This window comes from Eutrigla gurnardus, assembly GCF_963514095.1.
Source record: "Eutrigla gurnardus genome assembly, chromosome: 3".
Classification (NCBI taxonomy): Eukaryota; Metazoa; Chordata; class Actinopteri; order Perciformes; family Triglidae; genus Eutrigla; species Eutrigla gurnardus.
Window position 1 is genome coordinate 12946143 of NC_139917.1, and position 26863 is coordinate 12973005.

At 43.7% G+C, this 26863-nt stretch overlaps 1 protein-coding gene across 1 annotated transcript in view; it reads right to left on the minus strand.

Moving 5' to 3' along the window:
• Positions 1-881: 881 nt before the first annotated feature.
• zcchc7 (zinc finger, CCHC domain containing 7) overlaps positions 882-26863 on the minus strand; it is a 51627-nt gene continuing 25645 nt past the window's right edge. The window contains exons 4-10 of the mRNA XM_084003629.1: positions 22723-22775; positions 21936-22073; positions 21581-21751; positions 17782-17817; positions 4003-4098; positions 3770-3887; positions 882-2637 (exon numbers count right to left, since the gene is read on the minus strand). Of these exons, the coding sequence (XP_083859755.1) occupies positions 2030-2637; positions 3770-3887; positions 4003-4098; positions 17782-17817; positions 21581-21751; positions 21936-22073; positions 22723-22775 (1220 nt within the window). The 3' untranslated portion in view covers positions 882-2029. The remainder of the gene's footprint in view (positions 2638-3769; positions 3888-4002; positions 4099-17781; positions 17818-21580; positions 21752-21935; positions 22074-22722; positions 22776-26863) is intronic.

Sequence of the window (26863 nt, forward strand, 5' to 3'; positions counted from 1 at the left end):
CTGTACAGTAAAATACTTCTACTTGCTTATGGTCATTATAAGCAGATTCATTGTGTTTCTCAACAAAACTGTTATGGATTTTTTTTTTCATTAAATAAGGACTTATTTGCTGATTTTCTTATTTGGCCTTTACAATGTGAGAAATGAATCCTCTTGATCGTCACCGTGCCGTAACCGCTGCTCCTGAACAGTAGGAGCCACACTGACTTTGGACAGTTTCCTGACTTTACTTTGAAGGTTGCTTCTAATAAAGTTCTTAATTAAGGTGCTGCTGTCAGCACAGAACTTCCACTTGTTCTTGAAAGTACACCTTATTCTTCTAGTTCTAGTTGGAGGGAGAAAAAGAGACATTTAGGGAGTGGAACCAAATGATTTTAATCTATCATCCACATAAATTGCACCAGAAAAGCAATGTGAATGACTACGGAAGAGTTACTGAATAAATCAGCGTGAACAGGTCTGAAATTAAGCACAAATCTGATTTCTCTTCCTGAATCAACGTTCAAGTTGTATTAGTCTAAGAGCCTTCAGTATTCATGTAGCAAGTAAGAGTTTCAGATTCTTGTTGTTACCTCATCACATTGTAACCAGAACTGAATTTAAATAGTGGATGGTCAAAGGGGTTTTAATACTGTCAGTGATGCATTCTATCTAGAAACCAACAAACTGGTGTTTGATAATAATCCACAGATTATCTTCAAGCGTGTGTTATAGAGGTATTTACAGTAGTTTTACATTTCATTTAGATAATTATAAGTGTAGATAAAAGTTAATTTTTTCAGTTCTAAATGAAAAAAGGACCATTTCCAAGATTAAAAAACCTCCTTTGGTTCCATCTGCAAACAGCAGCAACAATTATTGTCAGAGGCATGAGACATGAATCTAATTGTACTTCAAAGGGCAGAGCCTGTTTTTTTATTGAATTTTGCAATGTGCCAAAATAAAATCGATGAGTTTATTATTTCTGTATTCCCATTAGTAATGCAAGTCATCCTGTAATATTTAAGAGAGAATGCTCAGACCTGTGGAGAAAACACGTTGCCTTGAAAAACCACTAAAGTGATCGTATTAACTATAGGCTCTTCATTAAAAATCTCCAAATATATTAAGAGTGACTTAGATGTGAAAATGATGCCTCGGTTTGAGTATGGCCTTTAATTCTCACACTGACCACAAGGCGAATCTGTGGGGGAAAAGGTGCCCAGACTCCTGCATCAAATAATAAACACTTTTTTAATCGGCTGACATTTTGACTCGTCACAGTAGGAAAATCACATGGATAACTGACAATTATAAACACAATATTCCTAGTTTGTCAGGATTATTGACAGGTAGCTGACCATATGAAAATTAAAACAGATTTAGCTTTTTTATAATGGTCCCTCCTGGACATTTAAATATCTCTTTCTAAAGCACTGCCGATGTCGGTTTGTGCAAATCAAGTGGATATCTTAAAGTTCTTCTTAGGACAAAATCCCCTCTTCTTTGAATCCCTGCATAGCTCATGTGGAGATATCCTAGAGAGGGATTTGTACTAAAAAGACTGTCATTTTGAAAAACATCCAGTACTGCTGAAGCCCAGCATAACTTTCGGATAAACTGTTGAATACATATTTGCAGACTATGAAGTCTGCCTCCCATCACTTCCACTTAGAGTGTTTTAAGAAGAGATCTCAACGTGGGATCAGTGTGAACAGGAGCGAGAAAAACCAGTTCCAGCGTTCACTTGATTAGTGCCTGGAACCAGATTGGACAAATTTGAACCCTTCCTTTAACAATGTTCACCTAACTATCACTTAAAAACAGACTTGAAAAACCTGAACGTCTCTTTACACAAAGTTCTTCACCACAGTCCCAGTGAGAAGAAGCAGAAAAAAGTCAGCCTTCACTCGCTTAACGACTTACATCTTTGCTCTTCCTACTGTGACATGTCAAAGCGTCTTCAGTCAAAAAGGCCTGCGACCCCATAAAGCAGCAGTCAGCTGTTTGAGTCAACAACCAGGACGCCTACACCTCACACCAACCGATGCTATCTTTTGCGTTTCTTCTGTTTGATGATAAACAGGTTCTCATCCGTTGGGTACATTTGTGCAGCGAGCTTTTTGTTGGCCGTCTTCCAGGCTCGGTTTCTCCTGTTCTTCTGCTGCTTCGACGTTGAGCCCTTCATCTCTCCAGTTACAGTCCAGCAGAGACGGTCTGGTCTGCTCTCTCTGTGTCCTTCTGGTAGCGCTAAAGGAACTCCCTTCCTCTTCCCCATCCTCTTCCTCTTCCTCTCTACATCCTCTCCTTTGCCTCCTCTGGGGAAGTCGGCTGCTTCATCCACGATGACTTTGGTTGGGGGAAGAGGGTCTTTGGAGCTGGGAACTGGTCTCTTGGGCTTCCAGGGTTTCACATTGCCACTGCCTTCCTGTTGCCGGTGCTTGTTGTACCTATTTGTTTTGGGTGCTGCGGGCCTGAAGACGACGTCTTCGTCATGAAAAAAGATGTGGCTGCGTTTGTGGTTGCTATGGCTCTGGTGAGGTGTGTGGTTGGGATGATGGTTGCTTTTGTGATGGCTGATCTTTTGTTTCTTCTTTGGCGGTCCCGGAGTGAGAAAGGTCTGAGAACTGGCAGGAAATAAGCCACGTCTCTTCAGTTCTGGGGAAAACAGAAACACAAAGACTTTAATTACCTCGTCAGTTTTCAGTCATGAAGTCATGTATGGCAAAAGCCATATCGATAGTTAACGCAAAGCTGGTAATGTTATATTTCAGGAGTGTTTGCTATAAAGTATTTTTTTATTTTTTTTATTTAACCTTTATTTAACCAGGAAAAAGACTCATTGAGATTAGAAATCTCTTTTGGACGATATGCAAATAGGAACACCCACCCAACCGTACTCTGCAGTGGAGGGTTCACGTGTCTTTGCTGTGTTTTGTCAAAGACTATTTCCCCTTCAATACGTTTTACCATTTACGTCGAAGACATTTGCTTTTGAATTTGTGCCGTACCAAATCTATAACATTAATCTCAGAAGCAGACAGACAGAGGAATGTGACACAAATACAGTCAGCAGAAGTTTAGGTTTCATATTTAAGGGAACATTAATGTAAGGAAAACACATTTCGAATAGGGTTTTTGCTGATGATGCTGTGCTTTGACTTAAATAGGACTTTAAATGCAGTGGTTTTACTTGCAATGAGAGTATGTTTGCATGAATGTATTGGGATATTTACTCAAGTAAATGATGTGAATACTTCTTCCACGACTGTACTTCACAAACAGCTTTTCATACAGCTAGAAGGTGTTGTGGAAAAATAAATCTGCCCAATAAAGATCAACAACCAGGATCAGCTTTTTCTCCGAGGTTTATTCCACTAAGTATTCTAATCTGCAGAGGAGGGACTGTTCACCCCTGCCTTCTGATACAAAGGTTCAGAATCAGCAGGAACGACCCTGAGTCCAACAACAGTCTCCCTTTTAAGGAGGAGGAACCAAAGGACGGATCATGTCCTATCTTACAAAGACAAGATGTACAGGCAAGGTCAAGATTTACAGAACACAGGCGTCATAGTCCTGAAATTATCTTATGTCAATGTGGCACTCATGTTCATATCATCTACAAACAGACATTCATTTTCGTCATAGCATAACAGTCAGATGAGGAGATGCGGATCGAGTCAGCCTGACAAATATTCTGATTATAAATTACAAACATCCAAAATTCCCATTACAGTGGCCACAGATCAGAGAGAAGTGGACACATACTTGTGTCTTACGTGTTACTTACCTTTAACCTTTGACGTTGCCCAGTGATCTCTGGATTTGATGTCCTTCCTGGTGTCGTAGTGGTTGATGAACGGGGTGCTGGCATACGTCCCGTTGAACATCCTTGGATATTTACACGCCTGAAGAAAACACACAAAGGCATGATAGCATTTTTATTTCCAGTTTTATTCTGAGACCAGAGGGCGTTTGAATGAAGGGCACTTAAATAACAATAAGACAGAGTGAGGTACTCACGTGACCAAAGTGTCCTCTCCTGGAGCAGTTGTAGCAGTAGCCGTTGGTTCGAGGCCAGTCTTCTCTCTGCTGCCTTACAGGAGTACCCTCCTCCGTCTGAATACAGACAGAGAGCTTGTTACAAGAAAATCAAATGGGTTTTTTTCCCTTTAAAAAATGTGGCGGTTTAACCTCCCGTTTGTCTCACATTCTCTCTCTTCTCATTCCCATGCTCTCTGTCGATACGAGCTGCAGCGTATTGTACGGAGAATATGGGTGCTGATATAAACCGGTGATTACTGGGGCTACAGTTAGAGGCCTGTAATGACCCTGTATGATAAGTAACCGTGTGTGTGTGTGTGTGTGTTGGACGCAGGTTCCCGTCCCCTCTGGGCCAGTGTTCTGAAAGCCTTCCATGCTCCAGCACCCACAGCAAATATACACTGATAAAGAGAGAGGAGACACAGGCACAGTGCATTTACTGCTAATGTTACACACACACACACACACACACACACACACACACACACACACACACACACACACACACACACACACACACACACACACACACACACACACACACACACACACACACACACACACACACACACACACACACACACCTAAGGGACCCTCCTTCCTCTCTCAACCCTGATTCTGAGATTACAAATGATTTGTGCCCCACGTCATTTCTTAAACATAGCTTAGCTCCCCTCCCCTCCTTTTCTTCTCCTCTCCCTTCTTCCCTCTCTTCTCTGTTCACACCCTTCCACCCCTCACACTCGTCCCCCCTCCCTCCCTCGCTCTCTCTCTCTCTTTTCCGCTTGAGTAGTTTTGCAGCAGAAAGGATGAATGCTATTAGAGCATCGCGTCATTATCGGGTCAGGCCGGCCGGGCCCATCTCCATCACAAAGGCCAGGAGATCACAGACCTCTTGCAAGCGTGCGTGCGTGCACACACACACACACACACACACACACACACACACACACACACACACACACACACACACACACACACACACACACACACACACACACACACACACACACACACACACACACACTAACAAACACACACGTGCACCCTAAGGAGATCACAGTCCCCCTCTCTAGACCCCCCCCCCCATTCATCTTTCATGTAAATTGGCTGTAGGTCTCCCTCTGTCTCTCCCTCCCTGACCTTGGGCTTGTGTTATCTCCACCTACTCTGATCCAGCACATAGACGGGATAAAAGCACACGAGGTGAAAAAAAGAAAGAAAAGGAATGAAATCCCATCAACCTGTGATGGTTGTCTGAAAACCTGGCGTGAACGTGCATCTGTACGCGTGTGAGGAGGAGCTGTTTGCCTCCTACGATATTAATTAACTGGATGAACCTTCATCCCTCTCTCGTTCCCGCTTTCTGTTTTCATCCGCCGCTTCCTATCGGAGACATCTAAATTGCAAACAGGGCGAGGGGCCTGTGGGATCCTATCAGTTTGGTGTCTTTCGCTTTCTTTCTCTGAGACGAGTCCCAGAGTCTGTGCAGAGAAAGTCAACACAAGTATGTTATTAGATGGTTTTTAAATAATCTTTATCCTTGAGGTTTAGCTTTGACTCTCATGGCACTAAAACATCGCAACTGCATCTCCTTAAATATCCAACGCAATCAGTTTCTCATTATATTTGTGAAGTGAACGCATCACTTTACTGTATTTTTACAGCAAGTCGTTGACACCATTAAGAAGCTTGGACATGTAACGTCATCATGTGGATGAGCTGCTGGCTGGCTGAGCTTCCAGATGATTCTGTCATTGAAGTCTTTTCACTCAAAGTTGCAAGGCATCAAATGTTCAACATTGTAGATCTGAGATCTGATGGGATCACTTCTACTATCACATGTTCTCTTGCTGGAGAGCACCCTGCGGTTTGCAGATCAGTAATGCTCCTCTTGTTACGTTTGTTGTCATCATCTCTAATGTTCCTTCTATTATGCATGAAACTAGGTCCGACCACCTCTCAAAGCATAAGTGTTTATAGCCGTTTGAAACGCCCGCACGTAAAGGTGGGGGCAAAGTGTTGGGGAAATAGAGGCCCCAGATGTGATGATTGTTCAAACATGCCCCGTTACATTATTCCTGGAAGGAATTCAAAGCGTTGCACATGTTTGGTAAACATTAAAAGGGACAGAAGCAGTTTGGCTGGACTGGAACATTCAGATATTTATTGCTTTTTTTTGCAGGCAGAAAACACACCAACCCTTTTGGAAAATTCTTATTTTCCATACTTAATAACTTATCACAACCCAATTTTGTTTGGAGAAGAAAAAGAGAAGCATTTTGATTGAAGTGCACTGAAACATTACGGTAATATATACATGCATAGATTACATATAAAGCTTACCAATTGGACTTTTATCCATTTGCATGTTTGCCTCTGTAAACCTCTTCTACAAACCTTTACTATATATTACATACTTTTTCTAACTAGTTTATGACCACTGACATGCTTTCCTGCTGTCCCAAAAGTTGCTAACCTCTCCATTCATAAAGCTGCTCCACAGACAAATCCCAGCACGGGAGGCTGCGTTAAAGCATCGGTCTGTGTTTAACTAAGGGCCCTCTGAGTGCAGAGACAGCAGGAGGGATCCGAGTCTGATCCACTTCCTGCTGATGTGACATGAAGAGGAGCAGGAGCCGTTCAGAGACACTTTGCCAGTCAGACAAAAAGAATGGGGCTGAAGCTGGAAGAGGACTGACGGTTTAGGATGTGTGTGTGTGTGTGTGTGTGTGTGTGTGTGTGTAGGAGGGTATTTGAGAAGGTCCTAAGGGCTTCGCTGGGTGGACACAGACAACCAGCCATCCGTGGCCTCTCATGCATGCACACACAGTCACATGAGCGCTCTCTCTCTCACTCTCTCTCTGTCAAACACACACACACAGACACACACACACACGTGTTTTCCCACAGTTGTCCCGACACATACACTGTGTTTCTCTAAGCCCCGCTCTCCTCTGCTCCTTGCCTTAGCTGCTGGTGGCAAAGCTGTGATAATCCTTTGGCCAACACAAAGCTCAGACTGTTACAGACTACAATCTGAAGGAACACACACACACACACACACACACACACACACACACACACACACACACACACACACACACACACACACACACACACACACACACACACACACAGTTATCAAACACAATCCGAGAAGCAAACAGGCTTGTGTGTGTGTGTGTGTGTGTGTGTGTGTGTGTGTGTGTGTGTGTGTGTGTGTGTGTGTGTGTTAGAGGAGAGGGAGTGGGACCTGAACAGTAACGGGTGGTGGGAGCCGGTGGGGGCCGGGGCCAGCGGCGCTGTTTTGCATATGTTATTGCAGCAATGGGGAGAGGTTTGCATATGTTACTGGAACCACAGGGGACCAACTCTGCATGCTTTATCATAAAAAACAGCCGAGGAACAAAACACAAGACTACTGGGCTCATACCAAAACAAACAAACCCTGGTGGTGTGTGGGTGTGCAACATGCCAGTGTGTACACATGAGGTTAACGGGAAGGGAGGGGGGTTGATTAGAAAAGGCTGTAAGGTGAACATCTTCTCAAGGAGAATCCATGGGATTTGAATTGTGCAATGTCCAAAAAGAAAGAATTTGTAAAGAGTTTCATTACAGCGTTGGCGGTCACAAACACGTTGCTTGAACGGGAACGAGAGAGAAATCAATCGTTCTTTAAGTTGGAAGTGTGCATGTGTGCACTTAGTGGAGGAGGGAGGGTCCTCCAAATAACCAGATGTGATTCCTGCCCCCTTTGTGTCTGCCAGTTCACAAAGACTCAGACCGAAGCCCTAACCCCGCGCCCTGCAAGCACTCACACTCACACACGGCGTAATTCCCAGAGGCGCTTCCTATCTCCTCCCGTCAGTCAGTCAATCAGTCTGGAGACAATCAGCAGGAGTCCTGATTTTCTCTTTAGAGAGAGAAAATGCTCCTGGAATGCAATGATAATGTGATGCAGGGGTGAACAGCAGTGGGTTGCCACCTCTCCAGGAAAATCCCCCTTTTAGGGCAGCGACTGGAGGTAATCTGGTCACACCGTGGAAGGCGGAACAGAGGATACAAGCTAATCTATTCAAATCTAGGTCTAAGTTATTCAAGTGCTATTCTTCGGGCTCGCTGCAGAGTTCAGACTCCTTTCTGTTGTCGCCGGTGGGGTTCATGGAAATGTGTCATCCAGCAATTAGACAGAGACAATGCATACGGACATGAGAGACGGGGATTTAGCCATACTGTACACAGATGGACTTTCATGCTCTGGTCAGGATGTTAAGCCTGATTTTACATCTCAGCCAACAAATCACATCTCCCCCCCACACACACACACACACACACAAAAATCGACACCATCCAGCTAAGCGGAAAGACACAAAGAGCAGCAAAGCCTGCAAGACCTCTGATAACACTGCACCTGTGAGTGTGAGTGTGTGTGTGTGTGTGTGTGTGTGTGTGCATGCGCATTTGTAAGTACATTCCTATGGTTTTGCATATAGTTCGTGTCGACAGACACCTGTACCAAAACCCCTAAATGAACATTTCAGTTTTCTTTTCTTTTTGTTTCCTCTTAGCTTTTTCTTAAAGCGCTCTTATATATAGTTTTTATTATGGTTGCAGTTTTTTTTTTTTTTAATACGCAATTATTTGGTATAGCGACGGAACGAATGATTACTTTCATCTTTGATTAAATAATCAGTCAAGGAAATAATCTGCAGATTAATCAGTGTAATTGTCAAATTGCTTGTTTTGTCCGATCAACTGTTCAAAAACAACATATTCAGAAGAAAGAAAGAAAGAAAGAAAGAAAGAAAGAAAGAAAGAAAGAAAGAAAGAAACTGGTTCCAGCAAATGTTTGGCATTTTTGCTTGAAAAATTATCAATTGATAATCAAAATAGTTGCTGATTAAAACTAATTCTCAGCACTAGTTCATTTTTTTTGTCTCTGTTGAGTTTGTTTTTATTTCATGCCACAACAAGAGACATTAAAGACCTGAACTCACTATTTTGAGTTTAATGTGCGAGTACAAATTAAGTGTCATTACGTGCCACGCTCTGCACTCCACCTCTCCTTCACCTGCAAGACTCTCTTTCTTGATGGCTGCTCGTCGTTAATAGAGCGAGCTTGAAAACATACAAAAGCCATGTCTTGTTACGAGTGTACCGGCCTGCCTCCTTCGCCTCAGTGTCTCAGTCTGAGGGAGAATAAAGAGACGAGAGCCTTTTGACATGGCCGAGGTGAGGAGACCGCAGAGTCGGCGCTGTACAATGATGAGACAGCAAAAACAGCCCGCTGAATAGATGTGGATTTAAATTATTTTTACAGAGCGCTGTTTGAATTGAGCCCATTCTTGTAAGAGAGGGAAAAAAAGAGGTCAGGCAGACAGAAGGAAGGACAGAACAAGAAGTGGAATAAAAGGCTCAACCTTAAACCTGATTTCAAGTTCAGCAGAAAGAACAGAAGAGTTACGAGTGGTGTTAATCATTACTCTTTGAATTATGGGTCATTTTTGGAGGTTTTGTCAGAAAGAAAAGGGAAGGAGATGTGAATAAGCTTGATTGGCTCTCAACACAGATGTCACCGGACGGACGAGTTTCATTCCAATCTTGATTTTGATCACGGCTCCATGGATTGTGTCAATTTAGTCAATTCGTTTATTTCTGTTTATACATTATGTGGTTGTTCTTTTTTGGTTCCTCATTCAGCTGCAGTATTCTGTTTTGTTGTTGATAGTATTAGTATGATTGTATGATGACATCACTACTAGTAGACAACAAAACACACACATGCTGCTGTTTCATTTCCAATTTTGCTTTTTACATTACTTTTTACTTTTATTTTATGTCTATGTAGTAGGAAAATATACGAGAAACAAGACAGCACTGTGATGTTTTTTTTCCAAATCTTTTTCTGCAAATAATCCCCTCTAAATGGAAGGACTGTATCAATGTGTGTGCCTCCTGATGATTGATGCATACAAACAGCACATCACTTTAAATCCACAACTACTGCCATATTATTCAGCCACTTTCTAAATGACACCACTGCTGTTATTCTAAAGGGATGAAGCTTCTTTAACATCCACGTGAGACTGCAGCTTACAAACCATAAAGCCTCCTGCAGATGTACAGTTACCATGTATGTGCATAGCAAACTCTGATCATGGTGTGATCAGCGTGCAGTTCCATGTTTGACCACTGAGGGGCACCCTGACACAGCGTTCTGAAAGGGACCTACAACACCCTCACCTGTGGTCGATTCCGACTGCTTGTCAGACTAGTTCAGGCAAGAAAAGATGCCCTCTGTCATTAACATTAACTTGTATTTAACACAATAAAACAGCTGGACAAACTCTAATTGTTTCTATTGGAATTCACATTTCTTTTTTAAGTATCCAGTGAGTTTAACACTTCGTCCTGCAGAGGACGGACATTTTCAGCTTCAATATGACACCAGAACTGGACTCAGAGCTATTATTTTGCAGCCGGTCATTGAATGAAACTGGAACACAATGCGCTCCACAGACACATTCACAGAGATCTTCCGTACAAAGAATCAAACATTTAACAATTAAACTTAATGTCACAAATAATTTACTGTTCCTGATATCAAACTATCCTATAATGCAGGGAATATTTATCTAGTACCAATAAAACAAACTCCTCTCTATTCCCATGCCAGTTAAGCAAAAGAACATCCAGCAGCTAAACCTAATTCATCCACAATATGATACTTTCACACAGAAAACCCAACATTTTAAAAGAAACATTAAAAAGTTTCTCTGAGTGAATTAAAATCGTAAAAATGTCAACAGCATGGGAGAGAGCATGCTCTGATACAGGGTTGTATTTTTTGTTGTTTTTAACAAATACATATGCAAATACTTCATATCACAATATTACTCCGAACATCCAGGATGTATTTAAGGAAATAATCCAAATAATTGAAATTTCAGAAAAAAACAATTTCTCAAAAATATCCCAAATATAAACCGTTCTAATGAATGTCGATCCCTTTAAAATTAAATTACATCTCAGTTAGACTAAATATATCAGGCAAAAAGGTCTGAAAGTGTCTTTATCTGAGGACGGTACATTTTACAAAAGAACGTGAACGTTGCTCGACATTGCAAATTATTTTGTTGTGATACTCAATGACTATTTGCAAAGGTCATAACCCCTAACCCTAACCCAATTTTAGAATAAATATTCTAATACTTTTAAGCACAGAATGCATGAGCTTTAACGAACATGGACAAAATCAAGAGGCCTACTTTGTTGAAACATTTTTAAGTCATTCTTATTTTATGTTTCTAAAGAAAAATGGTAATGTATTTTCTTACAGGAAAAGAGGAGGATTTTGAGGAACTAAATGTCCTAACCTTGGGCTAACAAAGGCATGTGCGAATTGAGCATACAGGCAAAAAAACCTACTGGAGAAAGACGGCGAGACAAAAAGGTATAAAACATACTAAATGAAAAGGGAGGGAAAAGCGCAGTGAGCTGAGAAAGAGGGCGACCGAAAGTAGGAGTTTAAAACGGCTTAATTCTGTGGTGAACAAAAAGGTCACGGGCTATTTTTCATAGACACACACACACACACACACCTGTCCCTGAGGAAAAGATCGATACACACACTAATACCATGGAGAGGAGAATCCGCTCGGCGCGCGCACACACACACACACACACACACACACACACACACACACACACACACACACACACACACACACACACACACACACACACACACACACACACACACACACACACACACACACACACACACACACACACACACACACACACACACACACACACACACACACACACACACACACACACACTCTGGGCCGATCAATAAACACACACGTACAGGTGTCACCACTACTATCTAAAGAGAGGCCAATCAATGCTCACACACTGATATACCTGTACCAATCAGCTGCTGTGTGTCCGATTCACTCGTTCACCCTTTTTAATACACTCATCCCCTCCTTGTCCCCCTCCCCACCCACCGCCCCCCCCTCTCTCTCTCTCTCTCTCTCTCTCTCTCTCTCTCTCTGTCCCTCTCTCTCTCTCTGTCCCTCTCTCTCTCTCTCTCCCTCCCTCCCTCCCTCCCATCCTTCTGAATCTCTTACAACAACACCCCTCCCCAGCTGTCCTCCCCTCTCTGTCTCCGGTCCACACAAGAGGAGCACCTTACTCCTAAGTCCGTCACATGGCTCCTCCTCGCTCTCCTACGTACTGCTGGCATGTCTAAAACATTGGATTAGATGTTCAATGTTTTAAGGACCAAAAGGAGTTAAACTCTCACTTTAAAAACATCCATGCTAATCAAACAGAGCACCCACACTTCCTGCTGCAGCCACAGGGTGGCGCTCTGGTATTAAGCCACTACAGCGGGGTCCTGACAACACAACAGGAGGAAAAAGTCACTGTGACTTGTGTGTGTTGTACGATTTAATGCACACATTTATGCAGCCTGTGTGGGGACAGCAGGTCACTCAGCCTTCCTCTACTCAGCGTCCTCCATCCATCCATTCACACTTCATTCTACTGCTCCTTTCTAGTCCTCCATTTCTGCTTTCTCCCTCTGTCCTCTGTCACCGTTCTCTTTCCTGTGTTGTTGGCTGGTAATAATAAAAGTAGTTATCTTTGCCTTTCAATGCTTCGTCTAAAAAGTCTTCTGTCAAGCAGAAACGTCAATCACTTGCTGCTTTTCTCAGTTGAATTTCATTGAATCCCTTTGGGGATTGGACTGTTTGTTGGGCAGCCAATTTGAAGATGTCACCGTGGACACTGGGAACATGAAATGGGTATTTTACAATCGTTTCTAATATTTTACAGGCAAAACCACTAATTGAAAAAAAGATGAGTCAATAATGAAAATAATAGTTGAATGCAGCCCTATGCTACACTTTGGTGTCAGTTTCTCTTTTGTAGTCCTGCTATTGATTGGTTTAATGTAGCCAACATGACGTCACTCTCACGTGCAATGCTGCAAGAGCAGAAACATTTTGAGCCATCTCTAACACGACAATTAAAGAAGTCAAAGAGGCCTGGCTTAATGATAATCAGTAGAAATCTAAAGCAGAGGAGGAGGATGCAATGCACATACCCATCTCAGATGGAAAGTGTGAGTTTGGGCGTGCTGAAAAGTATTCTTGGAAATGACGGAAAATGCTAACAGTTGGCTGATGAGGTTGGCTGGCAGAAATCATAGGAGATAAGAAGTGGATGTAGTCATCCTGATGTCATCCATTGGTTTGTGGATTACGGTTTTGAAGCCTGGAGTTTGGCAATTTTGGTCAGTGAACTGAATAGACCATATTTGGACTGCAGAGGAGCAATGGGGGATTTCTGATCAGCATCAGAAGGGCAACTTTACTGGATCTGGATCCATCTGGTTTCTGGTGTGAAGCTGTGACAAAGTTAGCTTCATAATTCAAGGTCAACTTTACAGCTACGTGTTAAAGTATCTTAGTAACTAATTGCATTGGTAGCGACCAGTCAATCACCAGGTAGTCCCACCTAGGGTTGTCACGATACCAGAATTTCAGTAGTCGATACCAATACCTGTGAATTTCCACGATTCTCGATACTAATTCGATACCACAATTTAAAAAAAAAAACAACAGGACCCATGTACTTTTAAATTCACTAATTTATTGAAAACTGCTTCAAACTGTCAAGTATTTAACACCACTGTGCTTTAAGATCTTTTTGCACAGAATTTAAATTGCTGTACCAGCTGCCAACAGACCTATAGCCATCCAGTATAAAAACAAACAATACTGTGCTTATAAATATGGTCATAAATAACAATAGTCAACTATTTTACATTAAAAAAAGAACAGCAGTGGTCTATAGCCGAGATGTTTGGCCAGGTTTGACGTACTTCCTCCTTTGGTCTGAAAACTTCTGAGGCACTTTTTGCATGTCGGCTTGTTTGAATCAAGAATTGCTCCGGATTCATCCGCCTCGAACGCAAAATATTTCCACACGCGACTCTTCGCACCTGTCTTGTCGACGAGCCGACGTGTTGTGCTTTCGCTCCCACCTGCTGAAGCCATTTTTTTCGAAGACGGCAAGTTTTCTTCTTCAGCGCCGCTTACTGCTCTGTGCTGCTCACACACGTATACTGCCCCCGTCAGTTCCGCCAAGAATCGACACGGCTCGCCGAGTGAATAGTTGTATATTCGGTTCTGACGTTACCAGAAAAAAGCAAGTATCGAATTATTTTTTTCGTGTCGGCATCGAATTGGTACCGAAGTATCGGTTCTTGTGACAACCCTAGTCCCACCCCTAAAGCATCCCCTGCTTTCTGGTCTATTTGACTCTAAATGGACCATCATTGTCTAAATGAACATCATGCTGGATTGAAGAAGACTTGAAACTAGATTGAGTCCATAAACTCATGCTTACAATGTTTACTGAGATAATAAATCAAGAGAGAAGAAGGGTCATTTTCTCATAGACTTCCATGCAATCAGACTTCTTTTTCAACCAAAGGAGTCGCCTCCTGATGCCCAGTAGAGAGAATGCAGGTTTTAGGTAGATCAGCATCGTGTTGGTAGAAATATGTACATCAAAACATTTTCACTCTCCAAAAAACACCAGCCAGAATGTATTAAAAACACACCCACGAACAGTGATGTGGGGGTAAATTAGATTTTGTGTAGCACTGAGAGAGAAATATAAGAAACACAAAGATGGAAGTACGTAGGCAGGAACTGTATGTAAAAGAAAGAAGTCGTAGACGTTTGAGTGGGTGAGCGAAAGAGAAAGAGACAGAGGAAGAGGTGCTGAGGTAAACCTGCTCCTCCAAGCAAATCTCGTTGGTGTAAATATTACTGTTAAAATGTAAGAAATGTCTTCAAAACCATATGACACAGACCAGATGAAAATGTTGTGGATGGCTTTTTACGCCATTTACTTCCCACTATATATATTTGTTGGAGTATGTGTGGGTATTTGTGTGCCCATGTGTGTCAGTATCTTACTTTCTCAGTAAATACCCCGGGGCTTTGTGGTCTATACAGTGTGGTTTGGAGGAGTTTGTTAGTTGAGGGCCAGGTGCAAGCAGACAACACATACACTCACATAAGATAAACGGACCCAGCGCACGCACACGCACACACACACACGAAGGATAAATGGACCCAGTAGCAGGGAGGTCTGACAGAATGCCTTTTCACACCTGGCTGAGCCCAGCGGAAGGTGACAGAGTCACATCTCCCAAAGCAAACACACACACACACACACACACACACACACACACACACACACACACACACACACACACACACACACACACACACACACACACACACACACACACACACACACACACACACACACACACACACACACACACACACACTCTCACATTGGGGAGTTCAGGGTCATAAGCAGCATCATGAATAAAATGAGGCTGTCTTAAACAGAAGGAGCCCTGTGTATGCATGTGTGTTTGTGTCTATGCGAGCCCCTAACCCCCATGCCGGTTTGGATCTGTAACGACCTTCTGTTCCCAGTGCTTAAATGGCTTAAATACTTCAATTAGACCTGGGTCACAATCCTCCACCCGTTAAAGCACGCTGTCACATGCAAACACACACACACACACACACACACACACACACAAAAAGAGAAAAGGTTTCATCATCTTGCGAGGCGACCAAAGAATTTTCCCGGCGCACTTTCATCAGAATCTTTTCCTTTCTTTTATGGTTAAAAGCAGAACTCTACGATAAAATATACAGCGTCTCCCAGCAGCACACAAGCAAGTATTAAACTTAACTTCCATCCTCTCTGCCAGCGTCTCCCCTGGAACTTCTCTGTCCTGTTCCCTCCTCCTCCCTCCGTCTCTCCCGCCGTGCTACCCCAGCGCTAACGATGCTGCCTTTTCATTAGACAGCCCCTGCTAATTAATCTCCATAGAGGAGAGTGACAGACCTCCCCCAACACACACACACACACACACAAAGTACACGCCAAGATATATGCAAACACACACTCTTCTTCCCTCTCTCTCTCGCTCCCTCGTCCCGAGTGGCGTTGGCAGCCCATTTCATGCTTTATCACGTCTTTTAATTGACAAACAAGCTGCTCTTTTCTCTTAGGCTGAGGTCTATATCACCCCCTCGCTCAAATGCACACACACACACACACACACACACACACAAACCCAAGGAAACTAGTTATATTTTCAGATTTTGGATAAACACACACACACACACACACAAATAAGCAAATGCATCCCCGCTGACATATGGCCCATGTGACTGTCACACAGTTTCTACTCTTTGACACATTGTTTCTGCACACACACACACACACACACACACACAGATTAAAAATGAAACCAAATAATAAAATAAAGGCTCCCATCACTCAGGGCACTTCCTTAATCTTTTGAGATGTTTTTTTCCACCATGGTTCACTCATCTGCTACAGGGCAATGTCAATACCAATCACAACTGACTTATTGATTCTGAGTGATCGTGTGGTGCCTTCACAATGCTCATGGAAAATACTTTCTTTCTGGAAGCTTTTTTGGAAAATCCACATGCGTAAAGTAAAAATGATGGTGGTTCTTAATTGGTTCAGAAAGCATGAGGAGAAAGTGATGTGAAGGTCATCAGCCAACATCCTGGTGTCATCAGAGATTGGTTTGATGAATGCAGCCTAAACCTACGAATACACCACCGTGTGTGTGTGTGTGTGTGTGTGTGTGTGTGGGCTAGCACACAAGTGGACCATAATCTGAAAATTACAACACTGTTCACTGAGTGAATAATTAAAAAGGTAATTTCTCAGTTCAGACAAAAATGTTGTTGGATATACTTTTGGTTATTCTGTAAGATATTTCCGTTCTGATGAGGCAGGTTCTGCATGAAAAAGATTTAAGAAGCGTCCCCGGCTGTAAGTGGGGCAGGGCGAGTGTGCTGCTGGCTTAGTCACCCCCCCCTCCAACCTCCACTACCACCTTCGTCTTTTACATTTCTCTGCTTTTAATTGGGACTCTGAGCAGAACTACTACGTCCGCTGGGGATTTGCTAAATTTGACACAGGTTGTGTACAAACTGTTTGTAAACTCAGTGGTAAACTTTAAGTTTGTATCAGGGTTAATGTCATACTATGCTATCATGAATGTGCATCATTTACCATGAATCTATAATGGAGCTTTTACATTACAAGCTGAGGTGACCCTTTTGTCATCTCTCTTTTGCCCTCCTTTGCCCTGTTTACACATACATTATCATGGAGATATACTTTGGTGTTACAACCTATGCAGTGTTCTGGGTACCTCCTCCTGTCCAATCAGAGGTACCTGATCCACCTACAGAAGGCCCTTCATCCAGATCTGCCCGTTACTGAACCCTTAAACCTTTCACATCCTAATGTTAAAAAGTTACTATGAGTATGTATTATAAAGTAAAGACCACTTGCTCCTCCACTAGGACATATGTAGATATCTTAAAGGAATCAAACATCAAGTTTGTTTTAATAGATATTTTATATCTGCCACCCGTAACATTATCTGTCCCAACCCAATAAACTATTTGCGGTCCTGCTCAATAGAGTTCAACACGTGTCCAAATACTGACATAAAAGGCTCAAAATAACTTTAAAACAAGGGCCTTTTATTGGCATATTAATTTTGGAGGACCCTGTGTTTCCATCTAGCATTCACCTGTCCCTACACACACTGATAAGCAGAAAGTGTGAGCTGTATGGTGAGACACTCACCGTGATGTGGTACTGTCTCCAGATCTCTGGACAAGCCTGAGGAGGGAGAAGAAAACACATGATATGGTCATCAAATACACAGACACACACACATCAAAGGAATGAAGCAGGTTAAAAAGAAGGGGAATAAAAATGTCTAAAATCAACCTGCAGTGTGTATGTTTTCTCAGAGACACAGGATATTTCTTCTTTAATAAAGAGAAAAACATTGAGGCGGATGCTGACTAACAAAGAGAGGACAGAGAGAGGGCTAAAAGAGAACAGGCCACCTCTCTTTCTCTGCCTACCCTAAACCTTCAGCCACAGCCTGTTTCCCTTCCATGTGTCTCTCTGAAGTCAGTCAGTCACTCAAACAGTCAGTAAGTGAGGCAGTCAGTTGTTTTGTCCCGGTGTGGCTAAAGCATTATCTCCGGAGCTTCGCCACGCTGTTCCTTAAGCGTTCCGACATCCTTCCCCAACCACCGCCACTTCCCACTGGGAAATTGAAAATGCCGCAGTCGCCGCAGGCAACACGATTTATCTACTTACACACCTACTGAGTGAGAGAGACAAGAGAGAGGAGGAGGAAGAAGGAGAGGGAGATTTAAGCCTGTCCTGTGAGGAAGGCTACGTTTAGTTTTCCCGTGCATACGTTAAAGTCCTTATTAATATTTGCATGATATGCAAATTCTTGTCACATAAAAAAGTGACTATTTGGCCGAAAGTGCTTGTTCAGGCCCCGATCTTTAAGCCTCTAAAGAACGTTAGGCACTTCTTCTGGCTTAATCTGAGCTGTTTAGATTTGAATACAGAGCTGGGCGAATATAAATTTCGATAGCTGTATCCTACTCCACCTCTCATCTAGCTTTCTTTTCTTCAACCCCCCCCCCCCAAACCCACACCAGCTCTCTCCCTCCAGACCGCCGGGGTAGTGTGTTGTTGTCGAGGGCGACAGGCGAGGCGAGCGACACACTCGCGCTCCGTCAACCGTCTGTCTTTAATGAGAGACACAGAAAGGCCCAGGGGACAGAGACCTGACTCTCTTTCTCTCTCAAACACACACACACAGCAACACATACAGTATAATTTGTGAGTGTGAGGAAAAAAATAAAAGTTGTGCGTTCCAAGAAAAGGGTAATTACAATAACACAACACAACTTTGCCCTTCTGTTTGCTGTTCAAAACAATATGCAAAAGAGAGAGGAAGAACAAGATGAACATGAAGATCTGGAGGAAGAACGGACAAGAGAGAGCGGGGGGAGGGGGGTGGGGGTGTGTGTCCTGGTCTCCCCTCTCCCTCTGGTGTTCACCTGGTTACTCATCCATTACACAGAGCACAGTACATGACTGACTGGCGGGGAGAGAGAGGGAGAGAGAGAGAGAGAGAGAGAGAGAGAGAGAGAGAGGAGAGGGAGAGGGAGAGAGGGAGAGAGAGAGAGAGAGAGAGAGAGAGAAAAAGAGAGAGAGAGAGAGAGAGAGAGAGAGGGGGGGTGAGGAGGGGGACACAGGCAAGCGCTTACATGCACACAGGGTTTTCTATGGCATTAGTGTAAATGGGCAAGGTAATGAACGTTGCGGTGGGATAATTGTCATTGATGGTCATTAGATTCACCCTTCAATGCCAACATACACACATCAACACACATCAACACACATCAACACACACACACACAAACACACACACACGCGTGCGCAAGCCCACAGCTGGAATATGCAGCATGGCAGAGACATAACTAAGCTGTAATTGCTGAAGTGTATCAATTAATGTGAACAGCAGCGTGTGCTGACCCCTGGTCACTCATTATTACTGAGAGAGAAAGTGGGGGAGAGGAAACGGGGGAGAAAAGAGGGGTGGCGTCATAAAAGTACATACAGTATAATTCAGTTATAACAGTGGTTGATGCTGCATCATGTTTACATTCAGCACTAATTCAGTTCTTACTCACCAAAGTCGGACACACATACAATCTCCGTCCTCGCTGAAACAGCAGCACGAAGCTGATCCATTCAAAGCCGTCTTACTCTCACGTAATGCTTCCTTCCCTCCTTTTTACTATGGACACTATGTCTTCATATCATGATTGACTAATTGCTTTTAGTAATGATTGAGTTGTATTTCATGGGTTTCCTATATGTATTTTGCACATGTGCATTAAACGTGTAACTACATTACCCAACTCATGACATATCATAGGTGTGTTTTGTGGCCCCATTAGAATGTGTTGCATTCACTTGTTCTCAAATAGACCCGTGATTCTCAAAGTTGGGGGTGGCACTCTGCCAGCGGTCCGTGAAATAATGTTTAAATTATAAAAGTGTTCTGGATCATTTAAAAGTACATGTCTACGGATGGGGACCTTCTAATAAAACAATGAAAGAAGAATAATGTGTCCATTGCTCCCACCTTAGACTTGGACCAATAGAAACTCTGATATGCTTGTGACACATAATCTGTCATGAATCAGTTACTTCAGACCTTTCCTGTTGCTGCTAAGCTTGGATTTTTAGCCACCTAGCTAGCTGGCCAGCAAGGTGAAATACTTGGATCAGAGCCAAAACAGCTAAATTGAGAAAACATTACAACAGTTATATGGAGTTTGGTCTTATTGAGAACAGAGAATGCGCCATGACTCGTGTGTTTGCTGATTATAGCGGATGTAGCCATGAAGCCAGCCAGGCTAAGGGGCCGCCCACACCTACCAAAACGTTATTTTTTTCTCCGTTTTTCATTAGCGGCGCTTCAGGAAAATCTGCGTCCACACGATTCCACTGTAAAGGACTCCGCGTGAGGCAGTACATATTCCAGGCCTATATGTGGCGCTGTTTCTGCTACAAAAATACACCAAAAACGGAGAAGAAGAGACGGAGCTTGACCGGATGTTTGCCATTGCTATGGCAACAAGTGAACGCTACGGCTACTATCCACCCAACCACCCGATCATTAAACACCCATAAGATGTCAATTTGTCCCGTATGAATAAAACCAACAATAACCATCAACGGCCTACACCCTAAGGACCTTAACGAGGCGTTGTCACACTTTGGGATGTATTAATAAGCAAAATAAATGCCTACATTCATGGGAAGTTAGCTACGGTTGTTTATTAGCATTGTAAAAAATCAAATCAAATCTGCAACTTTTTTCCCTGAATATCGCCGCCCTCTCTCGGCTCCGTTGTTTTCATACAGTGGCCCTCATACGCCGTCGTACAGAGGAGCAGAATATCTGCTGCAGCACAACTTACAAGCACGTAGGCCACCGTTGTTGTTGTTGTTACGAGACGTCACGGGGGAAGAAGTCAGGCTAGAGGGTCGAGGGGCGGGGCGTTGACATCACCGTATGCGCTTCTACCATCTACACAAACACGAAGCGGAGGGGCAGCGTTTTTTCTTTTTCACCCTGGGACCTGGTGTCAAAAAACTGCATTTTCAGGCACTGAAAACGCCGGATCTGTGTGGACGACTGGCCGAAACACACAAGACTTCTGCATTTTCACACAGAAAACGTTTCCATGTGGACGGCCCTAAAGCGACGTGTTTACAATGAACCCATTTAATCTTGAACCTGATTTTAGATGAAATGTGTTTCTGCTCATCCCATGTAAAGGTCCTCCTGCCCCAAAAAGTGTGAGACCCCCTTAAATAAACCATAGGGTCAACTTTGTGTCAATAAAAAGAAAGTTGAGGGCGAACGGGCTTTATCACCCAACATCAGAGCCGACCTGAGAGCAAGTATCACAAAGTCTTCCCACAAAAGTCATTCCTACATTGTGCAGAGAGTTTCAAATTCCATTTTAATAAAGTAGGATGTTATACTCACTTCAAAAAAGTGCCCCGCCATGCTGCAGCGGTCGCACCGTTTGTGCCAGGGCGCTCTGTCGATGCAGGCACTGTAGAGGTGTCCGGGCAGGCCGCAGTTGTTGCAGTGCTTATAGGGACATTCACTGGCCATGTGGCCTGGGGTGCCACAGAGGAAGCAGGACGACAACTTCTACACACACACACACACACACACACACACACACACACACACACACACACACACACACACACACACACACACACACACACACACACACACACACACACACACACACACAGTCAGTATTTTTACGTACTTGTACTCATCAGTGTGTATAAGCAGTACTTGCTGCTGTGCACTGAGTGGAACCGACTTTGGGCTCGGGGCAGTTCTTTGAGAGATGTCCGGTCTTGTTGCAGTTCCTACACTGGACGCTCTTGTTAGTGTAGTATCTGCTTGCCATCCGCGGCGCCGTTAGCCTGGGACCCTTGTCTCTGTTATAGATCCCAGCCTGAAACACACAGATCATGCATAGTTGACTCATTTATTGTTTTGTGCCCATAAAAGCCAAAAGGTTCAACTGACATTTCTCAGCAAAAATGCAAAAAATAAATTTTATTTCCTAACTCACTGGTTCCCAAACTTTCTTTGTTGATAAAAAAATGTCACACCCCTTCCTCTCTATGTAATCAGTCTTCATTTTCCAGATTCCGTTTAATTTTTTTCCCCAAATTCTATGTTTTAGAATTAAAGAGATTTATTTATAATTACGCCAAGAAGAAAATATCTGCTGATTCCGTCCGTGTTTTCCACATTGCAGAAATCATAGGGCACTACTCGCCGCGCCCCCGTCATAGCCCCCCAGTTTGAAAACCACTGTCCTCACTCATTGTGACTCATTGTTCAAGCTGCAAGATAAAATTGTGCCATGCCCTCTAATGACAGCTAAATATTGTTTTTACAAACCACACATTACTTCTTACATATTACTTACATAGAACCAGTCGTCACCAACGAAACATTTGCACTGAGACAAAAACAATGAGTTTTGCCTGAACATATCTCTGCTTCCTTAAGACCACAAGCACAAACTGTTTTGTAAATAGTCCTCAGAAGACAAGTGAATATATAGTACATACTGTGAACTAATGTGCACCTACCTCCTTGTCCTTAGAAGAAACCAACCAGCTAGCCTCTTCTTCTTCTTCAGCATCTGGGACGACAGAAAATATTGTTAAAATAATGCAAGTTATTTCTCTTATTTCCAATTGTATACACACACTCATGCACACTGTTTTAATGTAACTAGTATGTGATTTTAAGGTTTTAGGCAAACCTTACTATGTTATTTTTCTGTAGTTTTTGTGTTTGGCGTTCTTGATAAGGAGTATTAGGCTAAATGATTTCTATCAACCACACCCAAATCAAATACAATAACATCAAAAGGGAAGATTTAAAAATGACAGGAGATTAGATTTAAGTATCGGGTCTCAAGATTTGTGACAAAATTATTTGTTCATGGCAGCATCAATGGAAAATAAAGGTGGCTTTTTTGCTTTCAAGAGAACAATTTGACAAGAATTGGAACCAGGATTCAATGAAAACTAGAGCTGATGAATTCAAAACAATATCCAACCTTATTAAGAACTCTAAACCCTGAGGAGCGAGTTTAGTTTCCTGTAAGAGAAAGACACGCACGCACGCACGCACACACACTGAAACTGACACAGTGGCAGCCCAGCACATCTGTATGAGAGTGGCACTAACAGCACCCTGAGGGAGACCACTGTACTCTCCTCAGGCCCACAGAACTGTAACTGACATCCAGAAATCGTACACACAGAAACACACGGACACGTGTACTCGGCATAAATTACGTACTGATAGTAATGACCCACACAGACTTCTCTCCTAACGCACACACACACTCATCGACCCCCACGATTAGCTGGTTGACAGTCTTTAGCCTTTGGACAAACATTCAGCCTTGAGCCATACACACATATATTACAGTCTCACCCCCCCCCCCCCCCCCCCCCCTCCTCTCTCTCTCTCTCTCTCTCTCTCTCTCTCTCTCTCTCTCTCTCTCTCTCTCTCTCTCTCTCTCTCTCTCTCTCTAGCACCTTATCGCTATTCAGCTCAGCCCACCTTCCTTTGCTCTCTCTCCCTCCCTCTCTCCTTGTTTTCTACCTCCCACCCCCCTCTCCTCCCCTCTCCTCCCCTCTCCTCCCCGGGTGCGCGGCTGCAGTGGGAGGTTATCACCTCTCTTCCCCCGTCAAACAAATTAAAATGGCTGCTGTTTGGATGGGGCTTCTTTCTGCAACGACCTTCACCTAACAAAAAAAAAAAAAACACCACACGCATGCAAGCAACTCATCCTTTAAGCTTTGGGTTAATTGATTTGGGAAGATGCTAAATGTCGTTTAGATGGTGGACTAGCTTGGACCAAGGCAGTTTTTCCACAGCTTCCGAAAGTTATATATACACGTGTGTGTGTGCGTGTGTGAGTGTGTGTATGTTTTGTTATATTTGTGTTCAAAGGTATGGAAATAAGTCAAGTATAAATAAAAATTACTACAACAAATCTTAGTGGACAAAGACTAAAACTGATTATTTGACTAATCGACTAAGAGGGGTCAGCTCTAGTTGCCTTGTCTAGAGATGTCAAAATAATGAATGTCCATCACAAATTTACACAGCACAAGGTGACGTCTTAAATGCCAAAGATATCCAATCACAGTGATATAAAACAAATGACTCAAATGACTGTCGTCAGCTTAAAGTTGAGCTGAAATGAACCTTCCACATCCCTGATCATATGGTTGACCTATTTAATGTAATGTTATAAACATGCCGAAAAAAACTACAAAAAAAATATATAATATTTCTTCATATTTTTGTATCCATCCATCAAACAATCTGCAACTTTTAGTGGCACAAACCTAAAGAAGGTTGATTCTGTTTCGCTTGGAAATACGTCACCACACAGAAGATAGATACTTGTGAAATGGTGCTTTAAAGATCAGCGTACCCCAGTTTTCCATCTACTAGTAAGATGCTGTGTTGTTGCTTCTGACTGTCACACTAGCAGTAGTGGTATTTTCGCGAGGTTTAGTGCAGAGGAGTGACCGGGGAGGGCTCCCTACAGTGAACAGACTGGGGGGCCTCTGTGTGATGTGTGTGCGATTGTCAAAGTGTCTGTGCAGGCGTAGTTGGTGTTACACAACAACCAGCACCCCGTCAATGGGCAGTTTGAAAAAAGGCAGGGGTGAAAGGTGTGTATGGGTGCATAGAAGTGCGTCTGAGTGTGTGTGTGTGTGTGTGTGTGAGAGAGAGTAGGCGTTAGTGACTCAACGAAAGTCATTCCCAAAGCGTCTCCCGGGGGGACTCCCCAAATAAAGAGCAGGAAGCTTTCCCTTAATCTAAGGGCCCCCCATCTCACCAACACACACACGGATAAAGGTTGAAGCTCTTTGTCACGGCCGAGGAATCAAACACATGGGTGGGTGGGTGTGCGTGAAGGAGGGGGGGGGGCTGTTGTCTGTACACTGGGTGAAAATATGCTAATTAACCTTGAGGCCCTGCTCAAAACCAAACCATCAGAGCTGCTCGCTTCTTGTGGCCCAACTGATCTGAAGGAGTCTGGAGCTGAAGAAGCAGATGGCAGCGGCTTCGTCGAGCAGCTGAACGGACTCGAGAGGGAGGCCTCCGACATGTCGGCTGCAACTGTTCAATCTCGACCGATCTAATGGCGAAGAATTTCTTAGTGCAGTCTTTAAAGGCCAATGCTCCTAACAAGAGAAATGTGTGTGAAGCCTCAGTAGGGGTCTGTAGGGAAACAAGGATGTCTTGAAACATCTCCACATGTATTCAATCACACAATCACTGGACTCATTTAAAAAAAGACAAAAAAAACACCACGTTCCTTAGCATCCCATTTACGGCGAGTTCTGTGGGATCCACTGATTTTTTTTTTCTCCGGGACAACTCGTACATTATCACATCACTCCTTCGTCGAGGGAAATTCGACACAATGCCGTGGAAGAGGGGGAGACGGAGAAACAGAGGGAGGGAAGGATCAGGGGGAGAGAAGGCGACAGATGCTACCTGTCTGTCTCATAGGTATCCTGATTACTGGAAGATGAGGAGGAGAGAGGAGGAGGCTGCGTGCCAGTTCATCAGAGCCGGCAGAACAGAACAAAAACAGTGAATTTGTGTGTGTGTGTGTGTGTGTGTGTGTGAATGATTTGAATCTGTCCCTTCTACCAGTGAGAACAGAACAGAAGTGTACGTGTTGCTAATGAACCATGAACACCCAGCTCTCCTGGGGTCACACACACACACACACACACACACACACACACACACACACACACACACACACACACACACACACACACACACACACACACACAGGGATGACACTGGCAACGTCAAGACCCACACTCTGACAACCACCCTCAACTGTAGCCATGAACCATTTCCTCAAACGTGTGTGTGTGTGTGTGTGTGTGTGTGTGTGTGTGCGCGTGTGTGTGTGTGTGTGTGTGTGTCATCTACAAGCTGTTCTCCTCTCTGTCCCAGCAACATCAAAGCTTTGGACTGGCCTGCCTTGCCCCTATCCCGACACTTAAACAGGCATCCCAAGCCAGTCCTCCCATTGTACCTCGCTGTTGACCGGGCCCATTAACACACCAACCAGTGCACACACGCACCCACACACACGCACAAACACACACGCACAAACACACACACAAAATGGGAGTGAAAGAGAGGCCTTGCCCCCCAAATGGAGGTTATGTTTGAAACTGAAGCGACAGGGCCGGATTAGCAACACTATACATGACAATGGTGGTGGTGGGGGGGGGGGGGGGGGGGGGCAGGGGGGGTGGTGGTGCAGGGTGTGTATGTGTGTGCGTGCACGAGGGGAAAAAAAATAACGAAAAAAAAGTGCTTCCTTTGTGACATCACCCTTGCCCTACAGCCTTGCCCTCTGCGAGGTTAAACACACCAAAGGTTGGCCAAGTCAGACGCACACACAGACGCACGCACAGACGCACACAAACCCCGTAGCCTTTCTGCGCTCTTTTGTGTGACAGAAAAGTCTGGCCGCGGGTGTAAAACACAATGGCAGAGAGAGCAGGAGAACAAGTGAGATGAACAAGAACAGTGAGAGGAAGAAAGGGAGGGGGGGTGCGGAGGGTGAAAATGCATGGGTATGGGCCATGGAGCGCATTACAACACAACAAAAGAGGAGCTGGCTGAATATCAAGCCCAGCGGACAGCAAAGAGCATCCAGGT